General features: G+C 44.5%; 1 protein-coding gene across 1 annotated transcript; it reads left to right on the forward strand.

The window, feature by feature from the left end:
- Positions 1-11,261: 11,261 nt before the first annotated feature.
- insm1b (insulinoma-associated 1b) lies at positions 11,262-12,817 on the forward strand. Its single transcript, XM_083683165.1, has one exon. It carries the CDS (start codon positions 11,296-11,298, stop codon positions 12,709-12,711), a length of 1,416 nt encoding a protein of 471 aa, XP_083539291.1. The 5' UTR covers positions 11,262-11,295; the 3' UTR covers positions 12,712-12,817.
- The last annotated feature ends 2,799 nt before the right edge of the window (positions 12,818-15,616 follow it).

Below are 15,616 nucleotides of genomic sequence, written 5' to 3' on the forward strand. Positions count from 1 at the left end.
GTGTGTGTGTGTGTGTGTGTGTGTGTGTGTGTGTGTGTGTGCGCGCGCGTGTGTGTGTGTGTGTTGTTTTCCCACAACCACTTGTTTTCCCATCTCCATTCCCTCAGATACGGTAATGTCATTACCGTGGTAATTACCTTCATTAGTGCCAGCAGCTGTAGAGAGCTCAGTGCGGCTCATTCAGACCACACCCCACCCATCTCTCTCATTACATGTCTCCTGATGTTCCCCTCATGTCCAACTGAGGAAAACACCTAACTCTCTACACACGACACCCAGTACACCCAAAGATACAGCCTACTCCCCAAAACTCTCACCTCTGAATGCCTATGCCCGCAATCGTCCCACAGCCTGTGTGCCAATCTGTTAGATGAGGCTTGGCTTGGCATAAAGCCATCTGGGGTCTGAGAACATGCAGGGGCAGCAAAAGGGTATGTAATGGAGTGGGTTTGGAAGGGCAAGCGGGGTGGAGAGCCAAGGACAGTTTCCCCAGCTTCCACCTGGAGGAAGACAGAGAAAGATTTGCTAATGCTGTCGAATCAATAGATCTACCATACAGATCAGTTAGACTGAAATACTGTTTGTTTATCTCACAAAACATACTACAATAGACACATATCCCTATTGTTTTCATTGGCAGTTGATGTGACCAAACACTGGCTATCCTCAACAGTTTCTGAGCACAAAAATCGAACACAGGAGGGCACTGTTTAGTAAAGACAATACCTTGAATGTCCTCTGTACAATTCCAATTAGACTTGTTTTTGACATACTGTATTCAGCCACAAACCACACACTGTCCACCAGGAACAATGCCTGTCATTAAACCCTTAAAAGGAATTTACGGTGCCATTAAACTTTCACAAATTGGTCCACGCTGAACGATGAAGAGAATGATATTCTCCTTTATGTAAAGGCTATTGGCTATTCGTTTCCTTGAAGTTTATTTGAAACCGACATGAGAATTGTCCCCCTCGCTGCTTTTCATTGTAGACTCTGTCCACAATCCCTTCAAAGAAAAATATGATATCCATGACTAGAACAGATCGTTTTACACAAAGCAAATCCACACTCTTGGAAATTGCCTACATTTTATTGGCATGGCCAGCGGACGGTGAGGGACCTGTGAGGAGCTAAGCCCTGTATTAGGAGGTAAATGTCATGCATAGCCAGTTTTTATTGGACGGTGTGGCTCAATCTGCCCTTTTTGCTTTCCGAGAAGCAATTGTTAAAGAGCTGGTTTTAATGCTGGCGACCAGATGGGTTCTCCTACAGGTCGGACTGGGAGTGTTTACCACGCACTGGGTTGTGGATAACAGGTGAGCACATCACAGCCCCCGTCAGCCAATCAGGAGGCAGCAGATGTCACTCTCTCCGCCTGTAAACCTTTACTTGGAAGTAGGGGGGGAGGGAGAGGGAGGGGGGGTAATGGAAGTGTTGGGATTTATTCTGTTGACATTATACCCATTAAGACGACATGTTTTTTGATCAATGTGAATCTGATTGGATGATCAAACCATGTGTTGATATAAAAAAAAAATTAAAAGCTTATCAATAAAACTATGTCATGATTTTGGGAAGTTGTACTTTTACTTTGTCACAAACAGTACAGTATGCTCAAATAGATTACCTAGAATAATTGTGAAATAGTTATAGCCCAGTTCTCATTTAGTTCAAAACATGCATGTAGATATATATGCATTCATAGACCTCACTCTTGATCCAGATAACAAAATGCTCCACTTGGGCAAAAAAAAAAAAAAAAAACCATTGAACATTCCTTTCCCTTTTCAGCACAGCCCGTCCTGCATCACAGAGAGAAAGAGAGAGAGAGAGAGAGAGAGAAATTTGGTATCACAGCAACTGGAAAGGGAAGAGAGGGCAGAGGGGGGTCTTTCACAGCCGAGAATGAGTCCCCCTAATGGATGACCTGTGTCTAAATGCATGTATGAATTGGGTTAGTGGGAGCACCTGTCCCCTCTCTGTCAACAGCGGCTCAGATTACCCGCTGCGGATCGGGCTCCTCGCCACGGCCACGCTGTCACCTGCCTGACCTATCAGAAGGTTACGCAACTTCCTGTTTTCACAATAGATGCTCCTAAGTCTATACGCATTCACACCATGACGACGTTCATTCACTGACCCATTGTTTACCACTGCTGGTATTTTTGGATTGTGAAATTGAATACAGACCTTACGTGCAGACACATAATATTCAAGTGTTCTGTGTTTATCAGACAACTATCATCACATAATAATGAATGACAGATTGATTCAAATGCATTGGTAGGATTAACATCTCTCACCAAAGGGGTCTGACGAATAGATATCCCTAATACTATGACTGGAGTCGTCAGAATGAGGTTATGAAACACCTCATAAAGTAGACCCACTCCTAACATTCCCACTGGAATAGTCCATCCCAGATCCTATATGGATTATGGATCATCCCTACACCAATGGCACATCCATAATGAAAGCCATACCCTGATAGAAATCCTACTGGAAGGCCAGAGCTGGTTACAATGAGCTGATTAGGGGGCTAAGCTGCCGGAGCAGGCCAGTGGAGCGAGGCCGAGGGTGGGCTTAACAAGCTACCGAGAGCAGCCCTCTTTCTCCTGGTTCAACTCTGACACCACTGCCTCACTGGGAGACCGGGAGCACTGCTCATGTGTGACGAGGTTTAGAGATGAGCTAGAGATAATCTGTGTTTCATTTTCCAAACATTAGTTCGATTTGAGGTTCGATTTGCAATGTAAGATTTATGTTCAGGAGGAATAACAGAGGACAGTTCATTCGCTACAACCCCCCCCCCCCCCAACACATAAAAGTCTCATACATACAGTACCAGTCAAAAGTTTGGACACACCTTCTCATTCAATGGTTTTTCTTTATTTTTATTATTTTCTACATTGTAGATTAATATTGAAGACATCAAAACTATGAAGGAACACATATGGAATTATGTAGTAAACAAAACAGTGTTCAACAAACCAGAATATGGTTTATATTTTAGATTCTTCAAAGTAGCCACCTTTTGCTTTGATGACAGCTTTGCACACTCTTGGCGAGGTGTGTCCAAACTTTTGACTGGTACTGTACAAACAAATACAATACTTCAATTGTGAATACCAAAGCTGCAGATACAGAAACAGCTTGTCTCTGTTCTACCTTTTCCTTATCTAACGATGAACCACTGTTCAAACATAAACAGTCCAACATGCTTTACTCTTACGCTTACATTTCTCACGGAGGATGTGGCTATCACTGACGCATGCTAGCTGCCACGCAGCCACGTCCTCCGTGAGTCCCAGTATTCAGAAGCCCTCGGCACGTGGGCACACTGGGGGCAGCGGGGTACGCGGTTCACACAGCTGCCCTGCTGGCATAAAGGACCCCTGCGGGCACAGGAACCCCCATGGACTGACACTCGTGGCAGCGCCTCACTGTTAGCCTGTGTTCACTGTCAATGCCTTTATCCCCCTGATGATGAAACGATTAGCGCCCGCTAGGCTAATCACAAAGCCAGCAGGTGATGGATGGGCTAGGTTGATAGACTCTGGGGGTTGGTCGGGGGTTGGTCTTTGTCCGGACACCCTCTATCAACCCCCCCACCCAACCCAACCCCGCTACCCCACCCCCTGCTCCACCCCCCAAGTCACCCCCACCAGCTGCCCCTGACCCTCCATCATACCACTGGCTCTGCTCACCATGTGCCGAGAGTCAAAGGGGATCCCCCTCCATCACTCATCAGAATGACCCCCCCCCCCCCCCCCCCCCTCCACACACACACACCAAGTCATCATCAATCGCCCCCCAGACAGAGATGGATGGGGGGCAACCACGACCCTGTACCTATTGGGTAAAGACCCCCTCACAATGGGGACCCTGTCACTGGTAATAGAGGTGGTCCCAGGCATGGCGCTAGGGTCAAGTTGGTGCCCTGGGAAGGAAGTACCCATCACGCCCCCGGATGGAGCCTCCCTCCTCCCCCTGTCCTCCTGGACAACACTCGAATCATCAGGATATTACAAAGCATAGAAGGCAATACCTAAAGTCTGTTCAAATCATTAGCCTACAGCCCAACCTCCCATGCACATCACACACAATATACAGACATATGACATTATCTAAGCGTGATTCCATGTTTGGAAGTATTATAACGTATTGTTGTGAGGTATTGTTGTAAGACGCTTTGGATAAAGGCGTCTGCTAAATGCCATGAATGTAAATGTTAAGCTATTTGTAGCTTAACCTTACTGTAGGCCTGTTGGTAGAGCTGCATTAACGTGTTCTATATCAAATATTATGATGGCGTTGTTCTGAAGAGCAGCCCTCTGCTACACTATGATTTTCTTGGCCACTGACTGAGAGATTGGTGTCCTTCAGGTATGAATTACAACACAATTGCCATAGTTAAAACCAAAATCACATGACGCCATACCGCTATGATTCACCGTGAAAGATTCCTATTATGTATTCACCACTGAGTGCTCCGACACGTCATTCACATATAGATTGATTTTTTCTCCCAGAAGTGCAATGCAGTAGATAAGGTGTATACACAAACACAGACAAGACAACAAACTAGACAGCGGGTTCTTGATTTGATTAACTAATCACAGTCTTTGGAAATCCCACTAGGCCTTGAAGGGCATGTTCGCCTGTAGACTCTAATTGGCTCTCACGTGATTGGTGGATTGTTGGGGGTTTGGAGCAAATCAACTCAAGGAAGCAAAATCCACACAACACTACAGAAAAGCTGTGATTATCCAGACAATGAAGAAATAGAGTTTATTTCTGCCTAATCCCTCTCCCCCAGAGCAACAGTCCCTTCATGATAACTCGAAACATCACAAGGGGGTCAAGAGGGAGGTGATGGTGGTCTTTAAATCAAACATGATCACAAACAAGTCTATGCAGGTTGTTTGTGATGAGGTGTAACATTAAGGCTAACTGTGTTCAGAACAGTATATTTTGTTTATGTGGAAGGGTTCGCTGTTTGGTGGAGGGGTTCGTTGTTTGCCATTAAACATGGACCATGGCCTCCATTGAAGATGAATTACTAAATCTATACAGCGACACAACACAACACAACATGTACTAACATGTTCTCCATATAGCTCAACTGGCTAAACCTGTTTCCCATGTCATCCCATGTCTAACCCTAATCCTAACCCTAACCAACAAAAACAAACAAACAAACAAACAAACAAACAAACCAACATCAAAATCCCTTCTGTGGAACCTCTCAAGACAAGAGTCATTTAGGCAAAGGTAGGCCACTCCAGTGGGTGGTGGAGTGTGGAGGGTAAGCAGGCTAATGGTACAGGCTAATGGTAGTATATGGGTATAGTGGCAGGGTGGGCATGGGGGTTTCTGTGTCTCTGTGTAACCAGAGGGTGAGTGGCAGCTCTGCAGGCTGCTCCATCACTGATCTCATTTGATGGAGCTTATTATGCAAACTGCTCCTAACTCCCACTGCATAATTAGGACTTAATTAATTTGAGTAAAATCTTTCATCTGTCTGGGTCCGAACCGCTCCTTCTCTCCATTTAAAACATGATATTAATTTCGGGAGGGGAAATGGTACACTCGCTGATGAAAAGCCTGATATCATTAATTAACTAGGTTTTTTCCCCCTTTTCCGAGGGAAAATAATAAGTGTGATGAGCAGAGTCTGATTAACCCTATTATAGTGACTAATTAGGGGGGATCATTTAATAATCAAGGAAGCAGCACAATTATGAGAGAATGCTAATTATACCATCTAATGAGGACTGTGGCAATTTTGGAAATGCTTTGTTTGGAAAATGTGACATTCCAAGTCCTTCACACTGGGTCATGTGTTTTAGTGTGTGTGTGTGTAAGGATGGGCTTCCATGCTTCAGCTCAGTGATTCCAGTGCTTGCTACATTTCTAATGCATTCAAGTGCATCTTAGTGAGAAATTAATAAACAATCATATTGATCATTTTGCTGAAACCTACTTTGCAAATTATACATATTAACATAACAGTTACATTTCAAATACATCTAATATCAAACATAAATAATATATTAGATATAACATATCAACAATATTTTAACAGACAAGAGTAAAAGTCATTGTCTTTGATGATGTTTCTCACCTACGCCAAATCAGAATGATAAATGAATGCTGAGTATTCAGATGGTAAGAGCGAGTCTAATTATCACCTTAGGGTAAAAAAATAAGAATGAAACTGAGCTATTTTACATTCAATAATTTCTTTTGATGTAGCTCATGGCATGAAAAATCCAGCGCTAGCTGAAGAAGCTAAGTCCTCAAAGTAGAGTTGGGATTCAGAACCACGGACAGCACCCAGGGTGCCGCTTTCCCTTGAAACGGTGCTGAAGGCACTTTAATATCGAAACAAATGCTACGAGACAAATGAGAAAGGTCAAGGATCTTTCAAAGTCCACCTGCATCGCTCAGAAGAGAAACAGGGTTGATAATGTGCGAAGGAGAGCTGAGGGCATCTGCGCCTCCAACCGCGGTCCATTAGGTTTCAGAGCGGCCATCGTTCATAGTTCCTTTAGATGACGCATCTGTGCTCAGCACTTTCATCACGATAATGGTGACCTCGTACAAGGATCCTATGAGCAATGACTCTGCTTACATTTTGCGAACATTGAATCACTACAGTCATTATGGTTGCTAATCATGAAAAGAACATCAATGGATAGGCCTACAACTTGAATGGAGCCTACTTGGGAAATCCGGACCATATTGTACACGCACCATGGTATCAGCAGTCCACAACACATATCCCGGTCCTGTGATAGCCCACACCACGCCAACTAACCTACCTGTATCCGCATTTTCTATCTCCAAACATGTAAACACTGATGCATAGGTAGGCCTATTACTGTGTATGTGTGTGTGTCTGCGTGTGTGTGCGCGCGTGTGCTACCTCAATTTCCCTCCTTGCACCCCCGTAGTGCAGCTGTGCCTCTGAGAACTCTTGAAGGTAATTGAATGAGCCGAGGCAGGGGGAACCTGCAGTAGGGAACCTGGCCCTGCCGGCCTTATTATCCGTCATATGGCAGCCGCTCCGACTGCTTTGTTGTCCGCTCATGAATACAGAAATGAATGTGTGGAACGGCGGAGGGGAACGCAGAGGGGAGAGGCAGGGCAGCACATTTTAATCAGCCCAGATAGAACAATCACTTTATCCACCTCCACAGCTCAGAGGTGAATTAGCGTTTAACATTCCAGGGCATGCTTCGTGACAGGCGGCTACCAACGCACCGCAGACATTTCCGAGCAGCTCTCCGATGTTTTAGATGAGTGAATTAAGGTGAATTAAACATGCCCCTGGGACTTGGAGAGATCATATACAGAGAGCTATTAAAATTGTTGGCAGGGAGTGGCATAAGGCCTGTGAAATAAATAAACGGTGGAAGTTGCATTGATAGGCTATTGAGTAGGCTATACACACTCCTTTAATGGTCCTTTACTGAATGCAACAGAGAAATAAATAAATGCGTAAAGGCCTCATCCACCGGTCCAACTATATTCAAAACCCAATAACTTCATAAGCTGTGGCACTTTAAGTACAAAAGCCGAATGGTCTATTGTCTGTCCAACCTATATGTCTGCTATTTAAGTGGACGCTATGGTGCCTTGACCCCCAGACTGATTGAATCTGGATTCTTCACTGTCTCTCTCCATGGTGCTGGATGAGGCCTCTCTATCAGATTACACACAGACTCAAACTCACCCATTACAATAATTGATTGACAACGCCATTCGGATAGCCCATGCCCTGAGCGAAAATTACAGTGACATAATTTTAGAGCAGTTTCAATCTGGTGGGTAGAAGCACACATAAACTACATTTAGGCAACGGGAATGATATTCCAGGTTAAGGGGTAGAACCTTAACAAATGTAACCTTTTTTCCACGTGGATTCTGCTTCATATCTGGGAGCCTAACTTGCAGAAACGTCTGGCCTCGCGAGACTACGTCTCTGACAACGTGAGGACTATGACCTGAAAGGAGACCAGAAGTCATTTCGGGTGACCGTCCTTTCTTAATCTTCAGCATGCTTCTTATCTTTCACCTGTAGGTGGTGCAATCAAGTTACTTACTACAGTCTGAATCATATATTTGTGCAGCAAACGCAAGTCACATATTCAAAGTTGCAATTTGCAGCACATAATGATATTGACTTTGTGTTTTAACAGACGCCAGCCAATTGTAAAAACCGCACCATACACAAGAAGAAAAACAACTTAGGACATGCATTTAGAGATGACATTTCCTTCCACACAGTGCATACAAGGTAAATAGTATATCCTACTTGATATATTATGCATGTAAGAAGGAAATGGTGGTCCTTTCGGTACTAGAGTGGGTTCTAGCCTTCTGCCTAGGGGCACAAAGGCTCTGGTGATCATGTCTGTTAAGGGCGGATGAATTTGACATGATAGAGGAAGGAATGGCAGCTGTATGCTAATGAGGCGCAGGGCAGCACGCGCCACCTAGCAAACACGCACGTGCGTCCGAAACCGAGGCCGACCGCACCGACCCAAGCGCTCAGAGACCCGATCACTGGGGAAAGAGGAACTCGTTAAAATGCCATCAAAGCGTGGAGCCCCACGAACCAAGACTAATATAACGTGTCTCTGAACAAACAGAGAGAGGTTCAAACAAATATAAGGGCAAACGCAGGACCCAATAAAAGTACCCCATAGGCCAACAGGGATATGTCAATAATGCAATGCTGATATATTGTATATTTTCGAAAGTCATTCATCCAATATAGGGGAGAAAAATAGCAGGCCTTTACGCACACATGTTAAGACAATCAGTTCGAATGTTTCAGTGAAAAATAATACGTTTATAAATGGATTCTTAAATTATAATCCTGGATTATAACTTTAAATCTAACCAGAACCCTAAATGCCTGGCTCAAATTGCCTATAGCTCATGTTGATCATTTAAAGGCTTATAGGCCTATTGCTTTTTGCTTCAGATTTCTACTTCAATATACTGTATATCAATATATATCTATATATCTATATCTATATCTCTCTCTCTCTCTCTCTCTCTCTCTCTCTCTCTCTCTCTCTCTCTCTCTCTCTCTATATATATATATATATATATATATATATATATATATATATGTTCGTTTATTGTTCAATATACAGAAATGTTTATTTCCATTCAGTTTTACAGTCGTGACGAATGACAAAATCTATCATCAAACATCATGGACAAAATGCCAAGCTAACGGTGTGCACTGAAGCAGGTGAAAACGCTTGAGCACAGAGAGCAGCCTATTCACGGCGCATGTCTCAACTATCCGGATTGTGTCATTATTTGACTTGGTCATACAGCAGCTTTATGCAAATGACGAGAACAATACCTGATGATGGAGATTAATTCCTGCCTGGTTTCCCCGTGCAAAGAAAAAGACCGCACTGCACATTCATCTGAAGACATGAGGAAAAAACGCTGGCCACCACATAGCCTCATATATCCACGTTATTGTTGGGGATGGCAGCGTACATAAGCAATAATACACTATACCTTACATATGTTATAATCACTTGAAGGTAAGCATTTATAAACGATATATTTGGAAACTAATAAAATTGTTCGAGTAGAAATCTGTTCCATGTGCATTGCCGTTAACTCTGAGACAGATATCAAGGTTTTAAAAAAACGTTAATATTTTCAGGAAATGAATTCAGGACACTCTTATCAAGATAGACTTTCAGTGTGTCTAGACTTTTCTTTGTATTGTGGGAGACAGAAAGGAGTACCTAACCTACAAGTACAAAGTTTTTATTTTAACAAAAGTTTAGACAACACTTTAACGAATGATATCTTGAAAGGAATATTATGTATTTAAGATGTTTTCTGTTATACTTGTTTTATTTCTATAAACTATTTTCACATGGAACAATATCCAAAATAAACCCGTTGTGTAAGTCTGGACAAAAAGGACGTTTTCAAGAATATGAATGAATTCAAATCTCAATATGTTTCGTTGCACATGATGCTCTCGTGGTCCATACACATGGCTATCATTAACGTGTAATGTGTCTGGGGATGTGGTGTCGTTTGAACGTCCTGATATTCGGGCTGCGGCCCTCTTTGTTTGGAGCCCTGATTACACAGCACACGCCTATCCCAGGCCAGCACACGCCTATCCCGGGCCAGATTGGCCTGAGTCCTGTTTCACAGTGAAGAGGTCAATTTGCCTTTCAAACGAAAACGGCCTCTCCAGCATGGCCAGACGTGGCTATTGTGCACAAAGACCAGAGGGCCTTCTGATGACTTATGTATGCAGTGAGAGGTCTGATTTATAATTCGAGTTAAACTGCCAAGACAGACACGTGCCCAAATAGTCTAAATCAATTCGCACCAAATTGTTTTCATGAGATTCTTAAAAAGTCTTATTGTTGTTGGATATTATATGAAACACAAACTGAACACGGATGACTGAATACATACTCTTGGGAATGTGAAAGGAACCTTTCGTTGACACATTGTAGCCTATAGCCTGGGCTTGGTGAGGTGCATGCGTAATATTGATGTTGGAAAAAAACAGAACAAGTTCCATAATAGCTTTACAACAACATATAGGCATGTGTCACTGTGTCATTGCATGATATGACTTTTTTTCTTAATATTTCCATTTGATTGTCCATCCTATATGCTGCCCCAACCCGAAGCCACTGCTTTGTTGCCTCTCTGCCGCCCCACTCCACCCCCCCCCCCCCCCCCACTCCCCGTCTTCATTGTACATTCTGATGATCGTGGCAGTGATGGACATTTCCTTTCGGTAGCTCGTGGCCCCCGGAGGAGAGCCACAAAGCCGTGGCACGTGTGCGTTTGTATAGAAAGCCATCAGACCGTAAAAAGAGGAGGGTCCGACGTGTGCCTCCGTCCGGGAGGGGCTGGGAGGGCGCACACACACTAATGTAATAAACCGCAAGTACATCTGGTAAGCTATCTGCACATCCTCCAACGACATCCACCAAACCAAGGCTTTGAACCCTCCCACAACCAAATCCACTGGGATCTTCGTTTCGTCTGATTGGTCGAGGATGCGGCAACAAGGGGCGAGAACAATAGCATCATTCCGGCATAAAAAGAGTGCAGCTATGCCTTGGAGACGAAAACATTTCAGAAACAGAGGGATCAATAGCGGAAAGACAAGTTCGCATCCTTGGCTTGTGCCTGTAGTTCCACAAACCTGGATCATAGTCGAGATTTCGCCCTCCTCTCCAAAGTGCCTTTCCGTCGTTGTTCGCAAAGATGCCCAAAGGATTCCTGGTAAAAAGGAACAAGAAATCAGCACATGTATCCTACAGGACTCGTTTAGATGAAGATGACCAAGAACAACAAACCCCAGCCTATCAGAGTCAGGTGGACTTCTCCCCGCCTGTCTCTGTGGCGTCAAGTCCGGACCGCGCAGTACCATCACCGGATCTCCCAGCAGACGCGCCGGTCCCCAGGCTGGATACTAAACCGGTCCAGTTTGGCAACCCCGAGGCGGTGTACCAAGCCCTCTACAGCCCCACCCGGCCCGTCAGCAAAGACCACGACCGGAGATATTTCGAGAGAAGTTTTAATCTAGGCTCCCCCATTTCTGCCGAGTCATTCCCCACGCCTGCCTCCCTCTCCACCTTAGATCACCTTCTGTTCGCTCCTGTGGACCTGAAAATCGGCACCAGCAACAGCAACCGCAGTGGCATCACCAGCAGCATCCCCGCCACGGCCATCAGCAGCGGAACCAAAAGGCCTGCTGCATCCGACAATGAGCGCAAGAAACCCGCCCCTAAGAAACCCAAAGCCATCAGAAAACTCAATTTTGAGGACGAAATGACAACTTCACCGGTGCTGGGTCTGAAAATCAAAGAACCGGTCGACTTCAAACCCCGAACGCAGACCCCAGGAGGTAAGCCTTTAGGAGAATACATCTGCCAACTGTGCAGGGAGGAATACGCGGACCCGTTTTCTTTAGCCCAGCACAAATGCTCTAGGATAGTGAGGGTTGAATATAGGTGTCCTGAGTGTGCTAAGATGTTCAGCTGTCCGGCCAACCTCGCCTCTCACCGGCGCTGGCACAAGCCCAGAGTCCAGAGCGCCCCCGGGGTGCCATCGACCCAGAGCATCAAATCTGAAACCGCCAAAATGCCCCTCGGTGTCAAGTCCATCCCCGAGGAAGCCAAAGACACAGGAGCCGAGCTACTGAGTGTCAGAGACACGCCGAGTCCGGGTCCGTCCGAATCGGGCTCGGAAGACGGTTTATACGACTGCCAATACTGTGGGAAAAGGTTTAAGCGTCAGGCGTACCTCAGAAAACACATTCTGGCACACCAAGCCTTGCAAAATCAAATGTTCGAGGACCACGCGTTTCCAAACAGCGACAGAACGGAAGAACAGGTTCAAGTGTCCTCCTCGTCCTCAGAGGAACATCCAAACCAAAGTCCCCTGAATCTCAGCCCCGTGGACTGCCTTCTCTGCCCCGTGTGCGGGGAGAATTTCCCCAACAGGGCCAGCCAGGAGAGACACCTGCGTCTCATGCACTCATCCCAGGTCTATCCCTGCAAGTACTGCCCCGCCACTTTCTACAGCTCCCCGGGACTCACCAGACACATCAACAAATGCCATCCTTCGGAGAACAGGCAGGTGATCCTGCTTCAGATGCCAGTGCGCCCCGCCTGCTAAACAGAAGAAAAAACGCGTGCCTTCGACGGGAGCAACGAATGGATAAAAAGAAAGTGTGTGATGTTATTGTAAGAGAGATAGGACAAGTTGATGTTTAGATGGTGTATTCCAGGAGAGATGTCCTATTCATGCCAATCAGTGGTTGTATAATGCTTCTCTATATTATCTTGAATTCAATAGGCCTATATTTGACATTTCTCTCATATTAGATTATCTAAAGAAAAACAATGCGTAGTTTGACTGTTAAAAGGTATTTTTCTAGGACAGCTGCACACGTGCTCAAGTAATAGCTTCTAGACCTAAGAAATGTTTCATTTATTCTGGATACGTTTTCCTCAAAAGCCTATTTAATTCACCGACTGTGAATTGCTGTATCACTGTAGCTTGTGAGGACAGACTTATCAACTTTGTCTTGAAAAGGTAACATTTTCGAAACATCCCCTTTAGTAGAACCACAAATGCCTTTAGAATATGAAAACACATCAACACTGCTGTACAACTGCCTTAAAAAGTGAACATAATATAATGATTGTTTTGACTGCTGGCACATATTTTATTATTGTTGCAATATGTTTCATCATAATTTAATTTATTTATTTATTCTTTCTGCAATTATTTTATCTAAATTATTGTTGTGTTGTGTGATTATTCTGTGAATCGTTCTGGCAGTTTACATGTCGTAGCCAAATGTTTTGTAAAAATTATGAGTTGTGATCATTGTCGTGGATCGGTTTAAATCTTTAATCTCCACAGCTCTTGTAAAACGTAAAGCTCTTACCTTAGATGCAATCTTTTTCTATGGACAGGTTATTTTCTTAAATGTTGGCTTTTATAGCGCTTTGATTGTATGTGTACACCCGTTGTCGTCTATCTATCCAAATAAAAAATAAAAATATTTTCAAAATGACACCAGTTCCTGTTGCTTCAGTTTGACTTTGACAGACAAAACAAACGAGTGCTATTTGAATTGTGATTAAGGAAAATAAGATTCAATCTTGGAAAAAACGAATCGAAACTAATAGGCCTACACCTGCATATGGCCAATGTCCTGAACATAGTTAGGCCTACGTCTTTATTCACTTTCACATTTTTAAAGCATGTACATGCACACCGAATAGCCTACCTAACACTAGACTACTTACGCAATGGGGAAATATTCTCGAAAACTCGAGTAGGCGCGTTTCACATGTCAGAGATTCGGCCATGGCCTAATTAGGCCAATTTGTACATGTACTGAAGTGAATCATTTGGTACTGATGAGTAATAACATAATTATCCTGATGTAATTATTATGATGTAGGGCCCACTCCAAGTGGATGCATCATTTCATCAATGCCATGCCTGAATGAGAGATTGAAAAGGCACACATGAATGACTCAAATGGAGACATACTTATCACAACATTCCAATCTAATTCCTCATCCACCTCTGATGAAGTTTCATGAACCGAGATCAGTGTGCTTGACCTTTCATTCTACAGAGTACTGAGTTAGGTAGCCTATCGATTGTCTATTTGTCAGTCTGATACAGGTGACACAGACACTATTAGGGGCTCTAAAGACACTGTTTTGGTGCCATAAAGAACAGAGCACTTAACTCCCCATCATAAATTCCCATAATGTGGAGTCAGGACATGGCAGCAGGACACAGAGGTGACGGCCACACAACCCCCCCCCCCCCACCCACGCCCGGATCAGAAGGCTATCTGTCTACCCCGGAGGACACCTGGGAGTTCGATTTGTCCTCTTGAATGAATGCCTGTGGAAGCTTCGGAACAGTTAGGCTCACGTCCACTTCCCAATAATCCACTGAATCTTTCCGAAATAAAGTATGATTTCAGCCAACCCAGGAGAGGATAGAGCTCATTTGTTAGGTCAAGACTTTAGGATGCTGTCATGCAGGTCACTGGTGACAAGAAAAGGGGTACAGAAGTCAGTCCACTTGTTGTGGTGTCAGAAAATGCACTGTTCATCTATGAGAGAGAGAGAGAGAGAGAGAGACTCCTGATATGTGGGGTTTTGAAATGTGAAATAGTCTGTGGCCACACATTGTAACACTTATATGCACTTTGAGATTGTACAAATTAAAAGCGTTTTACAAATAAAATGTATTATTATATCTACGTACTGTATATCCCGGTAGGCTATGTTGGAAATATACCCCACATGTTCAGCTCTTATAAACATTGTAAATGTGTAGTAGTAAATGTGCATATTGCTGAATTATCTGAGGGGGAGAGCGAAGGATGAAAGCTTAATTCTCTCTCTCTCTCTCTCACACACACACATACACACATACAGCTTTGGGGCTCCAATTATCGTCAAGTGCTCTTATGTCTTCAGCCGGTCTGCCAGGGAGGGCAGGGCAGAGGTAGTGTCTGTAGACGGTGCACCTGTACCTCAGGGTGAGGGCCCATTATCCCTCAGCAGGGCTGAGCAGCAGGGGGGACAGATGGGAGGGGGGTCAGGTTACCCCTGCTGCTGGGCTGGGGTCGCAGAATCAAGACAACAGCACCATCATGTCAACCCCCCCTCTCCCCCAGCCTCCCTCACCCCTCAACCCCCCTCAACCCCCTGAGCCCCCCTCACCTCTCCCCCAGTCCCCACCACCTCCCCCAGCCCCAATGACCAGCCCCCATATCCACCTCCCCAGCCCCTTGTCTGCCCCCCCCAACCAAAGCCACTGGGGTTACAGTCAATCTGTCAGTACAACCAGCATACCTTCTCCCAGCCAGGATGAACAACAGGTTAGACTATGACAAGCTGCATTACTGGAATTACTCATTTCTGTCATGGCTACTTTTATTACTGTAATGTAACTACTAATTTCTGTCATGGCTAGTTGTACTGGTATGTTTTACTGGTATGACACACAGGATGAGAACAAACACACAGAGGCATCATCA

The sequence above is a fragment of the Argentina silus genome (genome assembly GCF_951799395.1).
Source record: "Argentina silus genome assembly, chromosome: 13".
In the NCBI taxonomy this organism is placed as follows: domain Eukaryota; kingdom Metazoa; phylum Chordata; class Actinopteri; order Argentiniformes; family Argentinidae; genus Argentina; species Argentina silus.